General features: G+C 34.5%; 1 protein-coding gene across 2 annotated transcripts in view; it reads right to left on the bottom strand.

Annotated features, from left to right (window-relative positions):
* Positions 1-19,709, bottom strand: part of cemip2 (cell migration inducing hyaluronidase 2) — a 54,939-nt gene that overhangs the window by 12,926 nt on the left and 22,304 nt on the right. For both annotated transcript variants that reach the window (XM_056457784.1, XM_056457785.1), the window contains exons 6-13: positions 19,143-19,331; positions 13,491-13,660; positions 11,990-12,202; positions 10,571-10,776; positions 6,807-6,876; positions 5,931-6,059; positions 3,479-3,567; positions 639-770 (exon numbers count right to left, since the gene is read on the bottom strand). In XM_056457784.1, the coding sequence (XP_056313759.1) occupies positions 639-770; positions 3,479-3,567; positions 5,931-6,059; positions 6,807-6,876; positions 10,571-10,776; positions 11,990-12,202; positions 13,491-13,660; positions 19,143-19,331 (1,198 nt within the window). The remainder of the gene's footprint in view (positions 1-638; positions 771-3,478; positions 3,568-5,930; positions 6,060-6,806; positions 6,877-10,570; positions 10,777-11,989; positions 12,203-13,490; positions 13,661-19,142; positions 19,332-19,709) is intronic.

The raw sequence follows: 19,709 nt of genomic DNA, 5'->3' as shown, positions 1-19,709 counted from the left end.
GCAACATTATTACCTTTAATCCTCATGTCCTAAGCATGTTAAATGCAACAGAAAGCTTATGTTCAGGAACATGTGATAGATTAAAGGTAAAAATGTTGTAAATAATACTCAGTTTCTTGCACAGGCTGTTTCACAAGACTTTAAGGTATAGTTAGGCACCACGGGTATTGATTTTGTTTTGCCTGTATGTTGTTTTTTGAACTTTCAAAATACCAATAGCCATTGACTTCCATTTTATGAATCACCTAGGACCTCAATTACAGCTAAAAATGTTCTATTGAAGAGAAAAAGTCACCCACAGTGCTCAGCATTTATGAGTACACCCAGTGATGAATTTGTAAACCCAAATTTATATGTTAGAGAAAAATATTAAATAGAAACTTAAAAATATATATATATAATTTTTTTTTTGCAATATTCAGCTTGAGTTTAATTGTATTATCTTTCTATTTCTAAATATGTTTGGTGACTAAAATATTATTTTAATAAATAAATCTGTTTAATAAATCTGTCTTGTTTAAATGCACCAAAATACAATGCCTATATTTAGGTACGCAATTATGCTGAGCACTGTACATGTTAGATGGCCAAAGGATAAACTTTGAGTGAACTATGAATGAAGAAGTTTTGTCTCTTACCCTGAGTTTCGTATGATGATGTCACCTCCACGAATCCAAGCACCCAGATCATTATTTTTGAAGGAGATGAGAGTATCAATGATTGCAGCCACCCGTGGCCTGCTGGGATCAGAGCTCTCATGAGGCCTGAACCTGAGAAAGTCAAACACTGAGAAATTCAATCTTTTAGAAGAAAATAGAGCATTGTTTTAAAATTATGCATTAAACAGAGTGTAAATAAAAGTAAATATTAGAATTTATAACAAAGATATTAATAAAAAGCTAATTAAATATCAAGGCGCAATAAAAAAATAGGATTTCCGTATTTTCCAAGCTCAATGGGGTGACCACTGTAATTTGCATAAATCCGAGGGTTTTTTTTGGGGGCAGGGGGGGGGGGGGGATGGGTCATCGTGAAGACGATGCAGACGACCTGATGGTTTCCCCCTTCAGTGTTTATAATTGTGCACAGATGTAGTAGTAACTGCTTTATTGCTGACGTCATTCAGGAATGTAATTGTTGACCTACCTAGGCTATTGTGTATATAACATAATGATATTGTGTAGTCCTATAATGTGCGAGTATGAGGAAGCCGCTGACAATACGCATGCTTATGAAATCATTAAGTAAAAATAAATTTTTTTTTTCTCAATTCAACTGGACTTAATATTTGAAGGCCTTTAAACAATTTAATGGCTTAAAACAGTTTGAATTGTTGACTGACTGGTATTTTAATTTTCATGTGGATTAAAGTCACTGGCTGTTTCTCAATATGCGTTCTTCAGCAATCTTGGGTCCTCGGGTTCTCGTGCAACGTCATCATCAACTGCCAAAGTTCAGTTCCAAAACTCAAGACAGCAAGAACAGAGGACGCCTGAAAGTTCCTGGACGTGTTCTTGGTATCGAGGACGCACCAATGCAGACTTGAGGACCGAACTTGCTCGAGAAGTCCCAGAAGTCATTGCGGCTGAATAAAGGAGGTGGGAGGTGCAACATTTTATACAGATTTATTATTAAAAGTTCAGAGATAGAACTTATTTATCTCAGGAGTTTCCCTAAATAAAACGGTGAAAGTAAACATTACCATGAAAATCTTAATAAAGGCATAAACACATGTGGGTGTTTATTTGCTGAAATTCATATTAAAAATAGTTTTATTTATATTGTGCAACATATATTTGTAAGGTCTTTATGCATAGTGTATATTGTGAAAAGGGGAAAACAATAAATCACTGTCTGAATGCTGTAATGTTTAAATAATTTTTAGTTATAAACGCGTGAAGGTCATGTGACCATCAGGAAGAACACAGCATCTCATTTCTCACAGGACACGTTCTCTGTTCTTGCTGTCTCCCGAGTTCGTTCTTCCGAGGTGACCTGGCAAGACCGGTGAAGACAAGAACGCAAATCTGTTCTCTGCATTCTTGGAATTGAGAAACTGCCAATAAATTACCGGTCAATTTATATTCTGTGGACACAAGAGCACTAAACAGAGTTAGTGGCGCCATCTAGCAGCGATGTGTGGATCTGTCCCGACATTGAGGTACATAGTAGACTATAAACCTATTAAATATTACTTAGATGACTATTACACTTCTAAGCATTTAAACTGATTTCACAAAAAAAATTACCTAAATTGTGTGGACAATATCAAATATTTCTATAAAGAACATTTATTATTATTCTTAGAAGTATTGCTTTTATTATTTATTATTTAAACACACACACACACACACACACACACACACAAAGACATATTTCCCAAATGATGTTTACCAGAGCAAGGAAATTTTCACAGTATGTCTGATAATGTTTTTTTTCTGGAGAAAGTCTTATTTTTTTATTTATTTCGGCTAGAATAAAAGCAGTTTTTAATTTTTAAAACCATTTTAAGGTCAAAATTATTAGCCCATTTAAGCTAATTTTTTTGGATACTCTACAGAACAAACCATTATTATACAATACCTTGCCTTATTACCCTAACCTGCATAGTTAACGTAATTAACCTAGTTTTAAGTCTTTAAATGTCACTTTAAGCTGTATAGAAGTGTCTTGAAAAATATCTAGTAAAGAATTATTTACTGTCATCATGGCAAAGATAAAATAAATCAGTTATTAGAGATGAGTTATTACAACTATCATGTTTAGAAATGTGTTTTAAAAAAATCTTCTCTCAGTTAAACAGAAATTGTGGAAAAAAATAAACACGGGGGCTAATAATTCAGGGGGACTAATAATTCTGACTTCATATATTTATATACGTTTTATATATATATATATATATATATATATATATATATATATATATATATATATATATATATATATATATATATATATATATATATACACGTTATATATATACACATACATATATATATATACACATACAGTTGAAGTCTAGTTTTCCTTCTTTTTAGTCCTCGGCTAATGATCACATGGATGAAATTGTTTTGTGCTTATCTCAAAAATTGCCAAAATGATAGATTGATAGTCACAGTAAATATGGTTATTATCAGACTCTAAAAAACAGAAAGAATGTAACATACACCTACACAGTTTACATACTTTAACAAACTATATATTAATAGTGAATTGAACAGTGACCAAAGCTCTACCAGTTTCCCAAAATAGCACAGAAACTCTATCTGGCATTTTTGTTCCAACCAGAATGTGTTTTTTTATTTTTTTTAAGTTTCTTTGTTTCACCAGGTAAAAAACCCACTGAGATCTAGATCTCATTTACAAGGGTGACCTGCCCAAAATAAAAAATAAAAATAATATAATATAGTTTAGTTTTTCAGCAATACAAAAATCTGTAGTTTCTGGCAACAGAAAAACATTGACATAGTTCACTCACCTAGCACTGTTGTCCAAACAGAGATATTCACGTGGGTCTGCTGCAGAAGCATTGGTGCTCTTGACTTTTCTATCAATAAAGAGGCCAGCCTGACGCAGGACAAGAGAAGCAATCACTCTTCACTTTCAAATAACATGTTCAATATCGGGTTGTACTTAAACACATTTTCAGTGAAAGTGAAGCCTGTAGTTTCCCTGCACCTGGAGGGTCTTGAAACTGAATACACAGTTGAAGCTCGCCAACATAAACAAGCAGATAACAGAGAACTATTGTATAGGGAAATGCATGTGAGAGCACACCATCACAGTAGGACTCTGAACAGTGAAGCATTTGAGGGAAATAACGAAGATGCCTCGTGTATGTGCAATAAAAGCTTAAACGCACAACTGATTGCATAAGTCTCTCCTGGAGGCACAATTAATACAATCGTACAAATCCCAAATGATTTATGAAATGCAATGTTATGGGCTAGTGAGAGGAAATGCTAACTTCACTACTGGGAGGTGCGTTTTAAATGTAGATGGAGAAATACACTCATCAGCAAGTTTATTAGGTACAACTTACTAGTATCAGGCATGTTGTGTTCATAAATATACAAGGTCAAAAGCAATACTCGGGGTGTAAAAAACAATAGTCAGTTGGTATTATGGGATCCAAAATCTGCCAAGATAAACTCCCTTGTACTATTACACCATTAGACCTGCTGATGCAAAGCATGCAGGATCAATGTTTTCATGTTGTTTAAATCAAATTCTGACCCAACCATCCGAATGTCACAGCAGAAATTGCAACTAATTAGACAAGACAACCCTTTTACCAGTCTTCTATTGGCCATTTTCATAGCGTATGCAAATAGTAGCCTCAGCTTGCTGTAGCTGTCACTGGTGTTGTTCTTCTGCTGTTGTAGCTCATCTGCTTCAAGTGTTTTGCATTTGTAGATTCCTTCTACAGACCTCAGTTGTAACAAGTGGTAATTTGAGCTGCTGTTTGTTTTTTTCTTTGGTTATTTTATTCTCACTGCTGACATTAACAAGATATGTTCACCCATTAACTGGATATTTACTCATTTTCAGAGTCAGACCATTCTCTGTAAACCCTAGAGACGTTGTATGTAGAATCCCAGTAGATCATCAGTTTCTGAAACAATCCGACCAGCCTCTCAGATTCTTCAAATATTCAAAGGTGTTGAAAAATCACCTTTCTTTCCCATTAGGAATATTTGTTTGCTGTTGAACACATTCATAAACGCCACTGATTGGCCATTGTGTTTGTGTGCTCAACAGATATGACTGTGTTTGGCCCTAAGGTCATCACTTCACCATTTTTCACCACTGTTCAGCAAAATGAACACAGATACACATTTGAAAGCTGCACCTGTTAGCTCACTGTTTCTTAACCATGTTCCTGGAGGACCACCAGATCTGCACAGTTTCCATATCTCTGTAACCAAACACACTTGATTACGATTATTAGCTCATTGGCAGAGACTGGAAGACCTGTAATAGGTGTGACAGACAAAGAAGACATCCAAAACATGCAGTGTTGGTAGTCCTCCAGAAACATGGTTGAGAAACACTGTGTTAGCTGATCCATCAATGAGCTGACATATGAGAGATCTGCTGACAGATCAGCTGATAGACGGAGATTTCAAATGCTCTAGTGTACATTTATCTGCGCACACTGGTGAAGAGTAGTGACGTTCTGACCTTCAGCTCCAAACACAGTCCTATATGAACACAATGGTTAATCAGTGGTTTTTAAGAACAAGCTCAACAGCGCTAGAGGGAAATGGGTGTTTTGAAAATTTCTGTATCGATTTGTACCAATGTCAACCCTACTCCACATCATGGTGCTCGGTCCGATCCTAAATTAGTGTTTGAATTAAAAAGATTTAAAAATGCTGCCATATGATCGGCTAATTAAATATATGCACTGATGAGTATTACAATAATTCAATCATTCATTTGCTTTTTGGCTTAGTCCCTTTATCAACCTGGGGTCGCTGCCAGGCGGAATGAACCGCCTACTTATCAGCATATGTTTTACGAAGCGGTTGCCCTTCCAGCTGCAACCCATCACTGGGAAACACCCATAAACACTCAATAACACAGCTGTTCACCTTGACCACATGTCTTTGGACTTGTTGTGAAACCGGAGCACAGGGAGAACATGCAAACTCCACACAGAAATGCCAACTGACCCAGCCAAGGCTCGAACCAGTGACCTTCTTGGTGTGAGGTGATTGTGCTACCCACTGCGCCACCACGTCGCCCCACAATACAATAATTATATTTAATAAAGTGGTGGCAAGTTCAGCATTATCACGGACTGTGTAAAAGAGATGTTTAAAAAAATACTAATATCCAAGTATCCTAAAGCATTTTTTGAGGGTTGATTTTGCCCACCAATCTGCAAATTTGATTTAAGAGTCATAGATAGAGCATTTGATTACCTTAAAGTTGGAATGAACCCGGTTGTTAAAGAAGGTGCCCAGAGGCGTGAGCTCAGCTTTTGTCTCTGAAATCATTCCATGAGAGTCACCTGTAGACGAGTTGTGGAAAACATACCAGATTCCTGCATCCTGGGTGAAATGAAATAAAATAAAATAGAAAATGAATATTGCAAAATATTTGACACTTGTCATAAATATTACATAACTCCTCAACATTTTCTGAAAGGTAAAAATCCCCATCCAATGACAATTATCTTAAAAACTAGCTGTTTTGTTGTCGGTGCCAATAGCCTAGTGGTTAAGTGCGCTGACATATAGCACCATGGTGATCATAGTGACCCAAGTTTGTTTCCCGGCTCGAGGTCCTATGTAGATCCCTCCCCTTTTTCTGCTCCCAATGCTTTCCAGTCTGTCCTCCACTATCGTATCCCAATAAAAGGCGAAAAAAACATTAAAAAATTATAAAAGACTAGGTATTCTGTACAAGTGCTGTAATAATCTGTATTCAATGATATACATCACGGAAGGAGGATTGAGTCTTACTGTAGGTTATTTTTTAATAAAAAGGGTGGAGAGTACATCCTTTTATACACAAAACCTCAATCAAAGAAAACAAAGCAAAGCAATACCACCAGAATGAAGAGATTTATATTGGCAAACGCATCTTTAATAAAAGATCGGAATGAGGAGATGCTATCTGTGATTGCATAACTGCCTTGATGTTCTCATTATCAGTATTGGAGCTGTGGGCAAAAATTCAATTCCAGACAGTCACAGAATCTTTCTACAGAAATATTGCAATCACACATTCACTCAGTGTTCATTAGAGATCATAATGGAGATAATTCATTTGTTTATGTCAGAGATTGTGCATACCTGAGATCCAGCTGCTGAGTTACTGATCAAATGATTATTGGGGTGGGCGATCCAAAATGAAGACACTGCCCTAGAATACACACATAAGACAGAATCTTCCTTAAAATACACTGAAAGGATGAATGATGTGCATTGTAAAGATGCAGTTGAAGTCAGAATTATTAGCCCCCCTTTGAATTTTTTTCTTTTTTAAATATTTCCCAAATGATGTTTAACAGAGCAAGGAAATGTTCACAGTATGTCTGATAATATTGTTTCTTCTAGAGAAAGTCTTATTTGTTTTATGTTGGCTAGAATAAAAGCAGTTTTAAATTTTTGAAAAAACATTTTAGGTTTTTAGAATTATTAGCCCCTTTAAGCTATTAAATACTTTTTCGATAGTCTACAGAACAAACCATCGCTATACAATGACTTGCTTAATTACCCTATCCTGCCTAGTTAACCCAATTAACCTAGGTAAGCCTTTAAATGCAACTTTAAGCTGTATAGAAGTGTCTTGAAAAATATTTAGTCAAATATTATTTACTGTCATCATGACAAAGATAAAATAAATCAGTTATTAGAAATGAGTTATTAAAACTATTATGTTTAGAAATGTGTTGAATAAATCTGCTCTCCGTTAAACAGAAATTGGGTAAAAAAAATAAACAGGGGGGCTAATAATTCTGACTTCGACTGTATATATTTCTGTCCATGTAGTGCAGGGGTGCCCAAACTCGGTCCTGGAGCGCTGCTGTCCTGCAGAGTTTAGCCCCAACTTGGAACTGGAAGTTTCTAGTATACCTAGAAAAGAGCTTGATTGGCTGGTTCGGGTGTGTTTAAATGGAGTTGGAACTAAAATATGTTGGACACCGGCCCTCCTGGACTGAGTTTAGGTACCCATAATGTAGTGTATGAAAAGTAAAGTGGTTTGTAAAATAAAAGATGCTTTTATGGTAAAATACAGCATAAAAAACATTGTTAGCAACAAAAATGATTGGTTTTTGTTAAATAATTAAACAAAAACTGACGAAAGTGGGAATAAATTAAACAAAAACTAAGCAAATTGCCATAAATTTTATTATTAAACTTAGATACTTATAATTTAACTTATGTAAAATAAGCCAAAAAATAATTTTAGTTCATCATGAATCTTTACATTCATTATGTTACTGCATTATAGATGAAAATAGCAGACAGCAATAACACATTCTGTGCTGATAAATGTACAGTACCATTTCAAAACACTTTTTGAATTGTTGTTGTTTATAAGATTTTCAAAAACGTAAAAATAAGTACAAAATTCTGATCAGTAGTTTTTTTTAGTTAACCTTTTTTAAAATGGTACCAAATTAAGACATTGCTTGCTTTGCATCCATAAAATACTAAATATATTAAAAAAAGAAACCTGTGGAAGTAAAATAAATAAATAAACTAGAACCTAAAAACTGAAATAAAATGAACTAAATTAAAAGCTGCACAAAAGCTTGAACCTCTTTAAGTCACAAACACGCAACTGTTAACTAAAGTGACCCCAGCATTATTTCACTTTTCGATCTACAGCTCCATTCCAGCATCTGTCTTCACCCTGAACATCTACAGCTCAATACACAATCCCACACACGCTCCCAAAACATTTGTTATCCTTTTGAAAACAGCAGCTCCTCAGCTGTCCTCCGCCTGGGACATCGGGTGTTTTATTGCCCGGATAAGAGAAAAAAATCCTATCGCTGAGTCTCAGGAAATGAGAGCTCTGTACTTTCTCCTGTTATTTAAACCAAACAATACAGCAGGTCACACTGTCAAGGTCAGACACCGAGAGCAGAACAGGAGGCTTTTTCGATTAAAGACATACTCATGCAGGCACAGTTGCAAGTAGAAAGGCTATAACAGTAGAACCGCCAATGCTCACATATACCCATAGCTCCTTTAATAAGGTACATAAAAGCATGTCAATGAAATATACTAGTCTCACAGTCATTGACTTTAACTAAGAAAAAATAATGACAATTTACATTAAAAATAGGGATTTTTTTGCCCATAAGCAGCACCAGGTCAGATTTACCCATAATTCTTTGTAATTCGCACTTTCATTTTTATCACTTTCAACCTCACTTAAGCATTTTATGTTACTAGGCAACAACTTTTACCCACTGAGATTGCAATTATCAGCAATATAACAAAAAAAGGAAGAATTACGGTAAAAATTGGAAAACTTTTACCTTAAAAAATACTGTACACATTTCTAATTTTACAGTAAACTACTGTATTTCATTCATTTATTACATTTTAAGTACTATCTACATTGAATCCCCGATATATACGCACCAATAAACCAATAATAGCTGGCAGTGATGAAAAAAGTCTCGATGAGCCAAACCTCATCTCAAACAGCTGTATGTATATGTAGAAGGCACTCAGTGTAGTTCAGACAACCACTAAAGACCATCATAATAACATCCACCACACTAAAATAATGCAACCAGACATCAATACCAATATTAATATTAATATTAATATATATATATATATATATATATATATATATATATATATATATATATATATATATATATATATATATATATATATATATATATATATATATATATATATATATATATACACAGTATATATATATATATATATATATATATATATATATGATAGCAAATTACAAGAAAGGATCATAGTAATGTCATCAAAAAGTGTCATGCAGGGAATTCCAGGAAAGCAAATTTACACGTGTTCACTGGGTATATTAAGGACCAGGCAACATATTTTTACTGTTTTACTGTAGCAGTTTTACAGTTAAAATCACAACCATTTTTTAGTCACAATGGATAAAAGAAGGTGATTTTTGGATGACAAATATATTTTAGAGGCACTAAATGTCATGAGTGATGGTGAGTCTGAATATGCTTTGATATCAGGGGTAAATGGTGTGTCTTGTGTTGAATTAAAAAATATTTTCATGAATCTACATAAAAATTACTTTGCAGAGACAGTAGTATAATATAGTGAATTATAGGAAAAGGTACAGCACACGAGCCGATTTCACTACTAGGGAGAAAATGCTGTAAAACTCCATCTCTGCCTCTCTCTCTTTCTCTCACTTTATTCATTTGACCCGCTGGCGTGTTTGTGTAACTTTTTCTCTCCTCTCCTCTCAGCTGTTAAAGCAATACTTGTGGATCCAGACATATTGTAGTGTCTGTAGTGTGAGTTTTCTCCACCATGTGATAACCGCACATAGACTGTAACCACGGCTGTTCTTCCTGCGTCACTCATCGGTGAGCAGCGCTGACAGTTTTAGAGCCCTTTCTGTTGAGCGGGTGAGGACAATAACCAATCATAGGGTAAACCTTAAAGGTTTAGTTCATATCTTACTGTTTGTATTAAAGGACAAAACTGTACTACAAATAATATATAAATATACATTTATTTATAGATTTTAATTTAAAAAATCTTGAAAAAAATCTAATTGTGTATGGAAAGCATCATCAACGCACCGTGATGCACTGAAATATTGAATTAAACTAAATCGATGGCATAATTATCTTAACCAAACCGAACCAAGAGACCAGTGTAGGTTCAAACCCCTATTGAAATAAGTCTTTTTTTCTGCCATATTAAAACAGTAGTGGTAGTATGTGCATCTGATTTTACCCTCTGATAGTTTTAGGTATACAACAACCCCTGGCAATTCTAATGTTAAGAAATGTGAAAAGTTGCACAGGCCTATCCAGCAGTGTTAAATGTATATATTTGTTATAATATCTTACTTGCACTCATTCGCAGGAATTGGTATATATCCTTTGTATACCCTGTCGGTGATTTCTGTGCACATGCTGTCATTGCGGTCAGTAGGTAGAATGGTTCCTGGTCTGGTCAACAAGCCTAGGTTATGGAAAAATATGTTCCTTTGTTCAATTCCATCCTTCAGGAAAAAACAGTGTCCCAGCGTATCATAGCCAATGGTGTCCCTGACCTGTGACAAAGAAAAGATACCATGTGTCATAAAATGAGAAAATGATGGTTGTATTTATTTTAAATAATAATATATATTAAATAATAATATATTTTAATGAATTGAAATGAAGTGATAAAATAAACGTTGTTCATTGTATGTCAATTGTTTTCATAACATTGCTGCAAAATCCTAAAAAAAAATCTGTTTATGTAGAGAAGAGTTGGATAAACACAGAATTAGATTTTTTTTTTTGCAAATAATAATAAAATTTTGAATCGACAACTAAACAAAACAGCATCATTCACTGGAACTACCTCAAGTCTAAATACAAATAGGTAACTAATCTAAATTAATTATTTAAAAAATAAGTTTGAATGAATGATTCAATCATAATAACTTCACTTGTTCCATTCATGAAAGAATCAGCACTTTGAATGAATCACATGAATGAATTATTCAATGAAGATATACTCACCTGATGGACCGTTTTAAGGCTCAATTCACATTCGAAATATGAATTCATCTCTTTTTTTAATTTAAATAAGACCACAGAGTGTTTATACCCTGACTGTAGAAAGTTTCAGTAAAAGTCTAAGCAATTAAACTAATTATGAATTAATTATAGTTTGGGCGACACAGTAGGTAGTGCTGTCGCCTCACAGCAAGAAGGTCGCTGGTTTGAGCCTCGGCTGGGTCAGTTGGCGTGGGGTTTCTTCCGGGTGCTCCGGTTTCCCCCACAGTCCAAAGACATGTGGTACAGGTGAATTGGAAAGGCTAAATTGTCCATAGTGTATGAGTGAGTGTGTATGGATGTTTCGCAGAGATGGGTTGCAGCTGGAAGGGCATCCACTGCGTAAAACATATGCTGGATAAGTTGGCGGTTGATTCCGCTGTGGCGACCCCAGATTAATAAAGGGACTAAGCCAAAAAGAAAATGAATGAATGAATGAATAAATTTGTCTTTTAAAACATAACAGAATTAATACTGTGAAAACACAGAAGTTTTTCCTTTAAATATTTGTTAAATATTTATCAGCCAGTTAAATTGTCATTTAGAACTTTGGGGATATTTAAATCGTGATCGCAATCTTTTCACGATTATTCGTGGAGCTTTAATTTTCAGGTTTAAATTAGATTGTAATTCAGGTTTTTGATTTTTAAATCTTTGATTTTTAGTCTTTATGTGCGCATACAGGTCTGTTGTTTATTGCTCTGTATTTTTTGGGCTCACCAGCAGGCCGTTTGTGGCGTGTACAGTAACGCATCTAGAGAAAGAGTGATGAATGGAGAGCGAGTCCACATATGCAGGGTTACTGTATCCTCCACTCTGGTCCACATCTCCACACCTATGAAAGTTTACAGGGTATCTGCCCTTCTCCCGCTGCTGACCCATGTGTTTCAGCTCGATATGAGACAGATGTACCGACGTGAAGTTCCCCAAAATCTGAACACAAACAGAAGATCAAAATCAGTTCCATTTTTCACAATATTTCCCATTTTATTTTTGTGTTGACATTTCAGTTATTGCAAACTAAGATATCTCCCCATGCTGCATCATAAAAAATTATCACAAATCTAATAAATGTGTGTTCGTAGTTGTGTAAAATAATGTGTGTTTTCGATATAGAAAGTTATTTGTTTTGTAAAGCAGCGTGGCTTTCAATTAATTTGTTACCTCAGATTTAGGCTAATTTATCTGGATGTGATTCAAATGTCGCGGGACACAGAACATAGACTCAATTTTGCCTTGCTTAAAGCTTGGAGCTAGAATAAAGCCTAATTAAAGTTAGTCTCCATGTGCGGTTAACCCAAACTACATGGTCCACTTAAGATGAGATCTCAAATCATGGAAATTCCAATACAGTGTTGATGTTCAAACTATTTATAAAGTGACTGACAATGATAAATATTCTTAATAAGTAGAATTGATCTGCCTCGTCATTATGGTGTTACTTGGAGAGACAATTTTTTTTCTGAGGTGAAAAAAAGATACTAGATGAGAAAAGTTTGACAACCACTGGTATAGAAGAAGCCACTGTTATCCAATGACCTGCGTAATAAACCTAACCTGCCTAGTTAACCTAATTAAAACTTTAAATTGCACGTTAAGTTGAATACTAGTATCTTGCAAAATAACTAGTAATATATTATGCACTGTCATAATGGCAAAGTAAAAAAAATTGTTATTATAAATTATTATCTTTTATCTTTTAAATTATTATTATTATCTTTAAAATCTTTTAAAAAGTTAAACAACACTTGGAATATAAAATAAAATTTGACATAAGCTAATAATGTCTTCAATTGTATATCAAACACAATCTACATTAAAAATATTGTAAAATATTGATATGTATATCAAAATATAATAAAATAAATAGTTTAATTTTACAAATAATTTTATCCACTGGCACATTAAATGAGTCTCTGCATTAAAACTGTGACTGAGTTGCCAGAATCAGCAAAGCTTGATGTATAGCAAGTGATTTACATAAGGTAAACACTGACCTGTCAAGCAGTCGGCTGGTAAAATATAAAAAAGAGCAGTCATACAAACACTACTGTTTGTTGTGGTTTATCCTTATTCTACCGCCAAACAAAACACACAGATTTAAGATTAAGCTTCCAGTTCCTTACATTAAAAAAAAGAGCTACACTCAATTATCCGTCTGTGATTTCTCCACATGACAGCAGCAGACAGCTTAGTGTTAAACAAACACACACACACAGACCTTGATGTGTCCCCCGAAGGTGTCGTAGCTGAAGTACTGGCACCAGTTTCCTCCGTAGCAGGAATTTTCCATCTCTCCATGAATGAGGATATTCCTTGAGAGGAGAGCAACCTCCGCACGCATGTCTACGCCGTCCAGGATCTCGCCAACATGGCTGAACTGAGGTTTTCCTGACAAATCCCAACACACAAGTACAGTCCATAAAAATCAAATTGACTCACTCTGACTCCGAGATCAATTATAAACATTAAACTATAAACATAAAATATTAAAAAATAAAAGAAAATTTGGTAACACTGTATTTTTCTTTACTTGTTCCATGTACTAACTATTATTGTTTTGTAATTACTAAACCCAATAAGATATGCATATTCACATACAATTAACAACAAATCTAACCCTCATCCTAACCATATAAAAAGAAAATGTAGCTAATTAATAGGTAACACTTTACATTAAGGTTGTATTAGAGTCAACTTAATGGTAAAAGATAAGCGTTTATTAAAAACACTTCTAGCAAGAAAACTGCAAAGGCTGATTTATAATTCTGCGTCAAGCGCATGCATATGCTCCAGCGCAGCCTTCGCATGGTCGCATAGCCCTTGCCTTGCCAGTGCTGACCTCTCAAAAAAATGTAAGTGCACATCGCAACGAGGCATATCGCAAGTTCTGTGATTGGTCGGCTTGGTAGCTATGACCAGTGTGGGCGGGGCAGAGAGCTGCATGAACCTGATGAAGCAAGTGTTTACAAGTCCCGTGAAGTAGCTATACATGGAAACTGTTGTTTTGCGTTTACCTTATGATTAATGTTGTTACACGTTCGCCGCCTCTCCTGCTGAATGAGCGTCTTTTAGCTACTTGTACACTTAGGTAGCGTTCATAAAAACACAAAACAGCCACGAAAAAACTCGACACAGAGAGACATAAAATCCTACTGCCACCTAGCGTTTTGGAAGCGTTATTGCAGAGCAACACAAACAGCATGTAGAATATAAATGCATGACTACGCGCAATCACTCGACCAGAAATAAAAATCAGCCTTAACTCGCAAATGGCTACAACTCAAATCCCCTACAAAATCTGAATGGTTGGATGTTGTATCTAACGTTCAAAATATGGAGGGGATGACTTTTCATTAATACTACAAATGGACAAATATCTGTAATATTAGGAGAAATGGATTGGGCTTATGCCTTTACATTGCATAATCTGATTTTTAAATGTATTCGTTATGTGACTTGTGAACTGTTCATTTAAGTTTTGATGTTCTTGTATTTTTTTTTCTTTTCTTTTACTTTATTTCAAAAAAAAAAAAAAAAAATTTAAAAAGGTATTAAAAAAAAGATTGTATTACCGGTAATGGTTTAGTTTAGGTGACAATTCGCAATATTAGCAAACCATAAACTAACACTACCAGCTTAAAGGTGCTGTATGTAAGTTTTGAACTCTTCGAAAGCATAAAAATATCATAATATGTTTGCAGATATTTAAGAAACATGTCAAGTGAACATTCTTGTTTATCTGAAAAACAATGCTGAAGTCAGACATTCTGCTTTGAAAATGTGTGTTATGTGACAGAATCTCTATCTTTGGGTAATTTTAACCTGCCCAATGCCAGTTTAGCCATTTATATTTCAGCACTCTGGGTTGCCTTGGTGGAAAACAGTGTATTTGATTCATTCAGTCAGGAAGGCTTTCAAAGTGAACCTCCGAAATGAAACGCAGATTCAGAGTTCCACATGAGGTGGTTATTAATGAGCAATTTATATAAATAATACGAACGTAAACATTAGGTGAGCAGCTTACATTGTAGCCCTGCGTCCTAAAAACACCATGCATGATGAGATTTGCAGTGATGAGCAATTTGAGTGTTTGCACCAGACGAAAGAAATACAGCCATTCAGAAGCACAGAATAGTGCACTAACTGCACTCCAACAAAATGGTAAGGTTTGTAATCCAATTACTACATATATAACCTCTTTGACATTTATAAATGTACATGCTGGATCACTGATATGTGTTGGCTTGCACAAGTTCACAGTTGTCACAGGTCAATTTCAAACGGTTTATTTTTATTTTCAAGATCTGAGGAGAACCATCTGCTGCTGCTTTCAGTAGTAAGGCAATAAATTTCATGTAAAATGGCATTCACTCACATTATTAGCATTTAACACTGAATAAAGCACATGAAGTGTACCTGAGGTGATCATTGTCATAGTTTTTTCTTGTTCAGCTGAAAGAAATAGAAGCCGTTTCTAAAATATAAATTTCAGGTGTTGGTTAGAACAAAAACTTTTAATATAGAAAATATTCCTTCTATCGCTTTTATTTAGAACACGTCTTAAATCAGCCTTAATTCAGCCTTTAGGCACACTGCTGTTGGTGTCATCAATCTGACAACCTTGTTTGCGTTTGTTTTGAACCAGGTGTGCAATACCTAATTCAACCAATGGGTGTCAAACTAACTGCACCTTTAATAAATTACTAATTAGCGCTTTATTAATAGTTAGCGAGGTAGAATTTAATTTATGTTTTGGATAGGATTAACAATCCAGAATAAGAGCATACTCTAAAACTACTAATGAACAGTTAATAGCTTAATAATACGCAGGTAATAACCCAGTAGCATGAATTGTGACCTAAACTAAAGTGTTACTATTCATTCATTTATTTTCACCTTAGTCCCTTTATTAATCGGGGGTCACCACAGCAGAATAAACCACCAACTTATTCAGCATATGTTTTACGCAATGGATGCCCTTTCAGCTGCAACCCATCACTGGGAAACATCCATTCACACTCATTCACACACATACACTACGGACAATTTAGCTTACCCAATTTACCTATACCACATGTCTTTAGACTATGGGGGTAACTGGAGCACCTGGAGGAAACCCACACGAACACAGGGAGAACATGCAAATGCCACACAGAAATAAGTGTTACTATATTAATGTTAATGTGTTTACTTGCAGTGAACAATACATTACAGTATTTATTCATATTATTTAACCCTCATGAAAATAATGTTAAAGTTCACGTCAACTCACAGCGCATTAACTAATGTTAACAAGCATGAATTAATTCATTTGAATTATGCATTAGTAAATATTAAATTAAACTATGATTAATAAATGTTGATTAGAAAATATTTTTCATTATTAGTTTGTTAGTAAATACAGTAGCTAACATTACAATGAGGTTTCATTAGTTAAGTATAAATAAATAAGTGACCAATTAATATTACTTGGCAGATAAATGTATAGTTACACTGCAACAAAGACACCATGAAATAAAGTATAACTTCACATTTCTCAATGAAACACAAAAACGTATTATTTCAATTATATATTATATTTGATATTATATTATATTTGATCATTAAAATTAATTACTTAATATGTGGATGAACTAATAAAAAAAATATAATACAAAGCGGATCCAGGAAGGAAAGCAACCCGTCCACAAATTCACAGTGCCCTTTACGCACACAGTATCCGCCCGGAAGGATAAGGGCTGGTTTGCCAACAGGACACAATGCACAAGGTGACATTTAAACTACATCCTTTCAATAAAGGCCACACTTTGAAAGCATTTTCAATTCTTCAATGTCTCTATATATATGTGCAGGGAATACTGGCCATATTGTAGGTGCACAATACACCCCACAAAATTATTTAAATGCAAACTAAATAATTTATGTTTTTTTTTTTTTTGCATTGTATGGAACAATATCCATTGAATAGGTTTTTCTTTTAAATATGAATTAGGTCTGGGAATAATAGCTTAGAGAGGAAACGCATCATATAAAATCTACAATATGGAAAGACTGACATTTAGATTCAGACTGCAAGAAACTTTCATAGTCAATTTATATATCAAACAGAAAGAAGAAAGATAAGAGTGAAAGGTGTATGTAAATAGGATCAATGTCTGCTTGGTTGTTTCCCAGTGGAAATGAGTGACATTTAAATAATGTATGACCACAGGTATTTCCATGTATACAGCTAAAGTAAAAATTATTTGCCCTCCTTTGATTTTTCTTTTTCTTGTTCAAAATTTTTTTTTCAAACAATGTTTAACAGAGCAAGGGATTTTTCACAGTATTTGCTATAATATTTTTTTCTTTTGGAGAAAGTATTAATTGTTTGATTTCAGGTAGAATAAAAGCAGTTTTTAATAAAAAAAAACATTTTAAGGTCAATATTATTACTCCCTTATATATTTTTTCAATTGTCTACAGAACAAACCATCACTATACACTTACTTACCTAATTAGCCTAACTTGCCTAATTAGTTAAGCCTTTAAATTGCTCTTTAAGCTGAATACTAGTATCTTGAAAAATATCTAGTAAACTACTGTCATGTACTGTCATCATGGAAAGATAAAAGTCGGTTATTAAAATATTTGTTATTAAAACTGTTATGTTTAGAAATGCGTTTTAAAAATCCTTTACGTTAAACAGAAATTGGGGAAAAATATACAGGGGAGGGGTTCATAATCCAAGAGGGCTAATAATTCTGACTTGAACTTTACAGTTTCAAATGTTTGCTTGTATTGTAAGCAATTGACCTCTGTTTCTTTATTTACTTCTCATTTTTGTGTTGTACTATGGAAAATTTTCATCCAAGTTCCCATGAAGGAGTGTTGTTTGTTTGTTTTCTTTGTAATTGTGTTGATATTTACAAAATATAGTATAAAAAAGAAATAAATGTATCATTTTATTCAGCCAAGGAGTAACAAACTTATCAAAAGAGACTGTAATAAAGATTTGATCAGCATTAGAGACTTAAAAACATCACAGTTTTCACAAAACATATAAAGCACTTCATCTGTTAGTAACACTGACAAAAATAAGAAGCATCTCATGTGACATTAATGATGCTGAAAATTAAGCTTTGTCATTTCAAAATATTAGTTTCTAAGTGATACTAGATCAGTGTTTCTCAACCACGTTCCTGGAGGACCACTAACACTACATGTTTTTGATGTCTCTTTTGTCCGTCAAACCCATTACAGGTTTTTCAGTATCTGCTAATGAGCTGATGATCTGAATTATGTGTGTTTGGTTAAGGAGACATGGAAATGTGCAGAGCTGGTGGTCGTCCAGGAACGTGGTTGAGAAACACTGTACTAGATGATATAAATTTTTTTTAAGATGCATTTTTGCCTTTATTGTGATAGGACAGTGGCTAGAGAGACAGCGAATTTGAAGAGAGAGCACTGCTCACTAGACTATCAACACCAACACAATATTACTTTTACTACTATAACTTTAATTAATTATATACTGCCTTGATCATAATAAGAGACTTCTTTCTATCTAAATAAAAGACATTCAAACATGTATGTGTACAAATTCCAATACACCCTAAAGAGCAGTTGAGACGTTATCATTGCAATTAGTGAAAAAAAAATCTGAATTTTAAACAGGGTGGAGAACATGATGGAAGAATTATCTATACAGCCACTGCTGGCCTCTGGTCAAAAAAAGACAAGTTTGTTTATGGGACTCTGGTAAACAGTCCTCACCCTTTTCCTGTCGCAAACTCATAGACACAGTCAACTTGGCTTCATGAATATTGACAGCAAGATTGGGAGCAGAGACGCTGTAAATTATTAATGCAACAAACCAAAGCCACCTCACCTTGAATTCGAACCTGCTTTCTGTCACAGTCTGGACAAGGGAGGAGGGTGAACTCTTCTGCCTGGTACATGGAGTAATCTGTGCTGGCCACCACAATCCGATCACCCGGATTCCAGCTGCTTACATCATCTTGCAGGTTCAGAACTACTTTATCCACTGCATCCACTTGGAAGCCTGTAGTAGGGTAACCTTATGGCAAAACAAAAACAGTGAAGGTTTAAAAGGGGTTTTCAGGTTTGTCTTTTTGTCTCGTACTCACAGGTGTGTTTGAATTTCAGCTTTCAAACACCTCACAGATCATTACGCCATGCTGTAAACACAATATTTGGATGACAAGAAAAAAAAAAACACTGTGTGTTTGTGTTTATTTAAATGTAACTGAGCTGCGGCTCCCTGCTCCTTTGTTTTGAGCCCAAGTTACCTCAAACACAAAAAATATACACTAAATCAAAAAATGACATTTGCTGTTTGTTAATGTCGCAATCACCAGTGATCTAGTCCATACAGATCTCTGGAAAACTGCAAATCTGCCACCAAAAGAACTACAAATCCTGTCATGGACTACAC

The sequence above is a fragment of the Danio aesculapii genome, chromosome 5 (assembly GCF_903798145.1).
Source record: "Danio aesculapii chromosome 5, fDanAes4.1, whole genome shotgun sequence".
Lineage (NCBI taxonomy): Eukaryota > Metazoa > Chordata > Actinopteri > Cypriniformes > Danionidae > Danio > Danio aesculapii.
The sequence above is the reverse complement of the archived record's forward strand: the minus strand, read 5'-3'. Positions and strand labels throughout refer to the sequence as shown.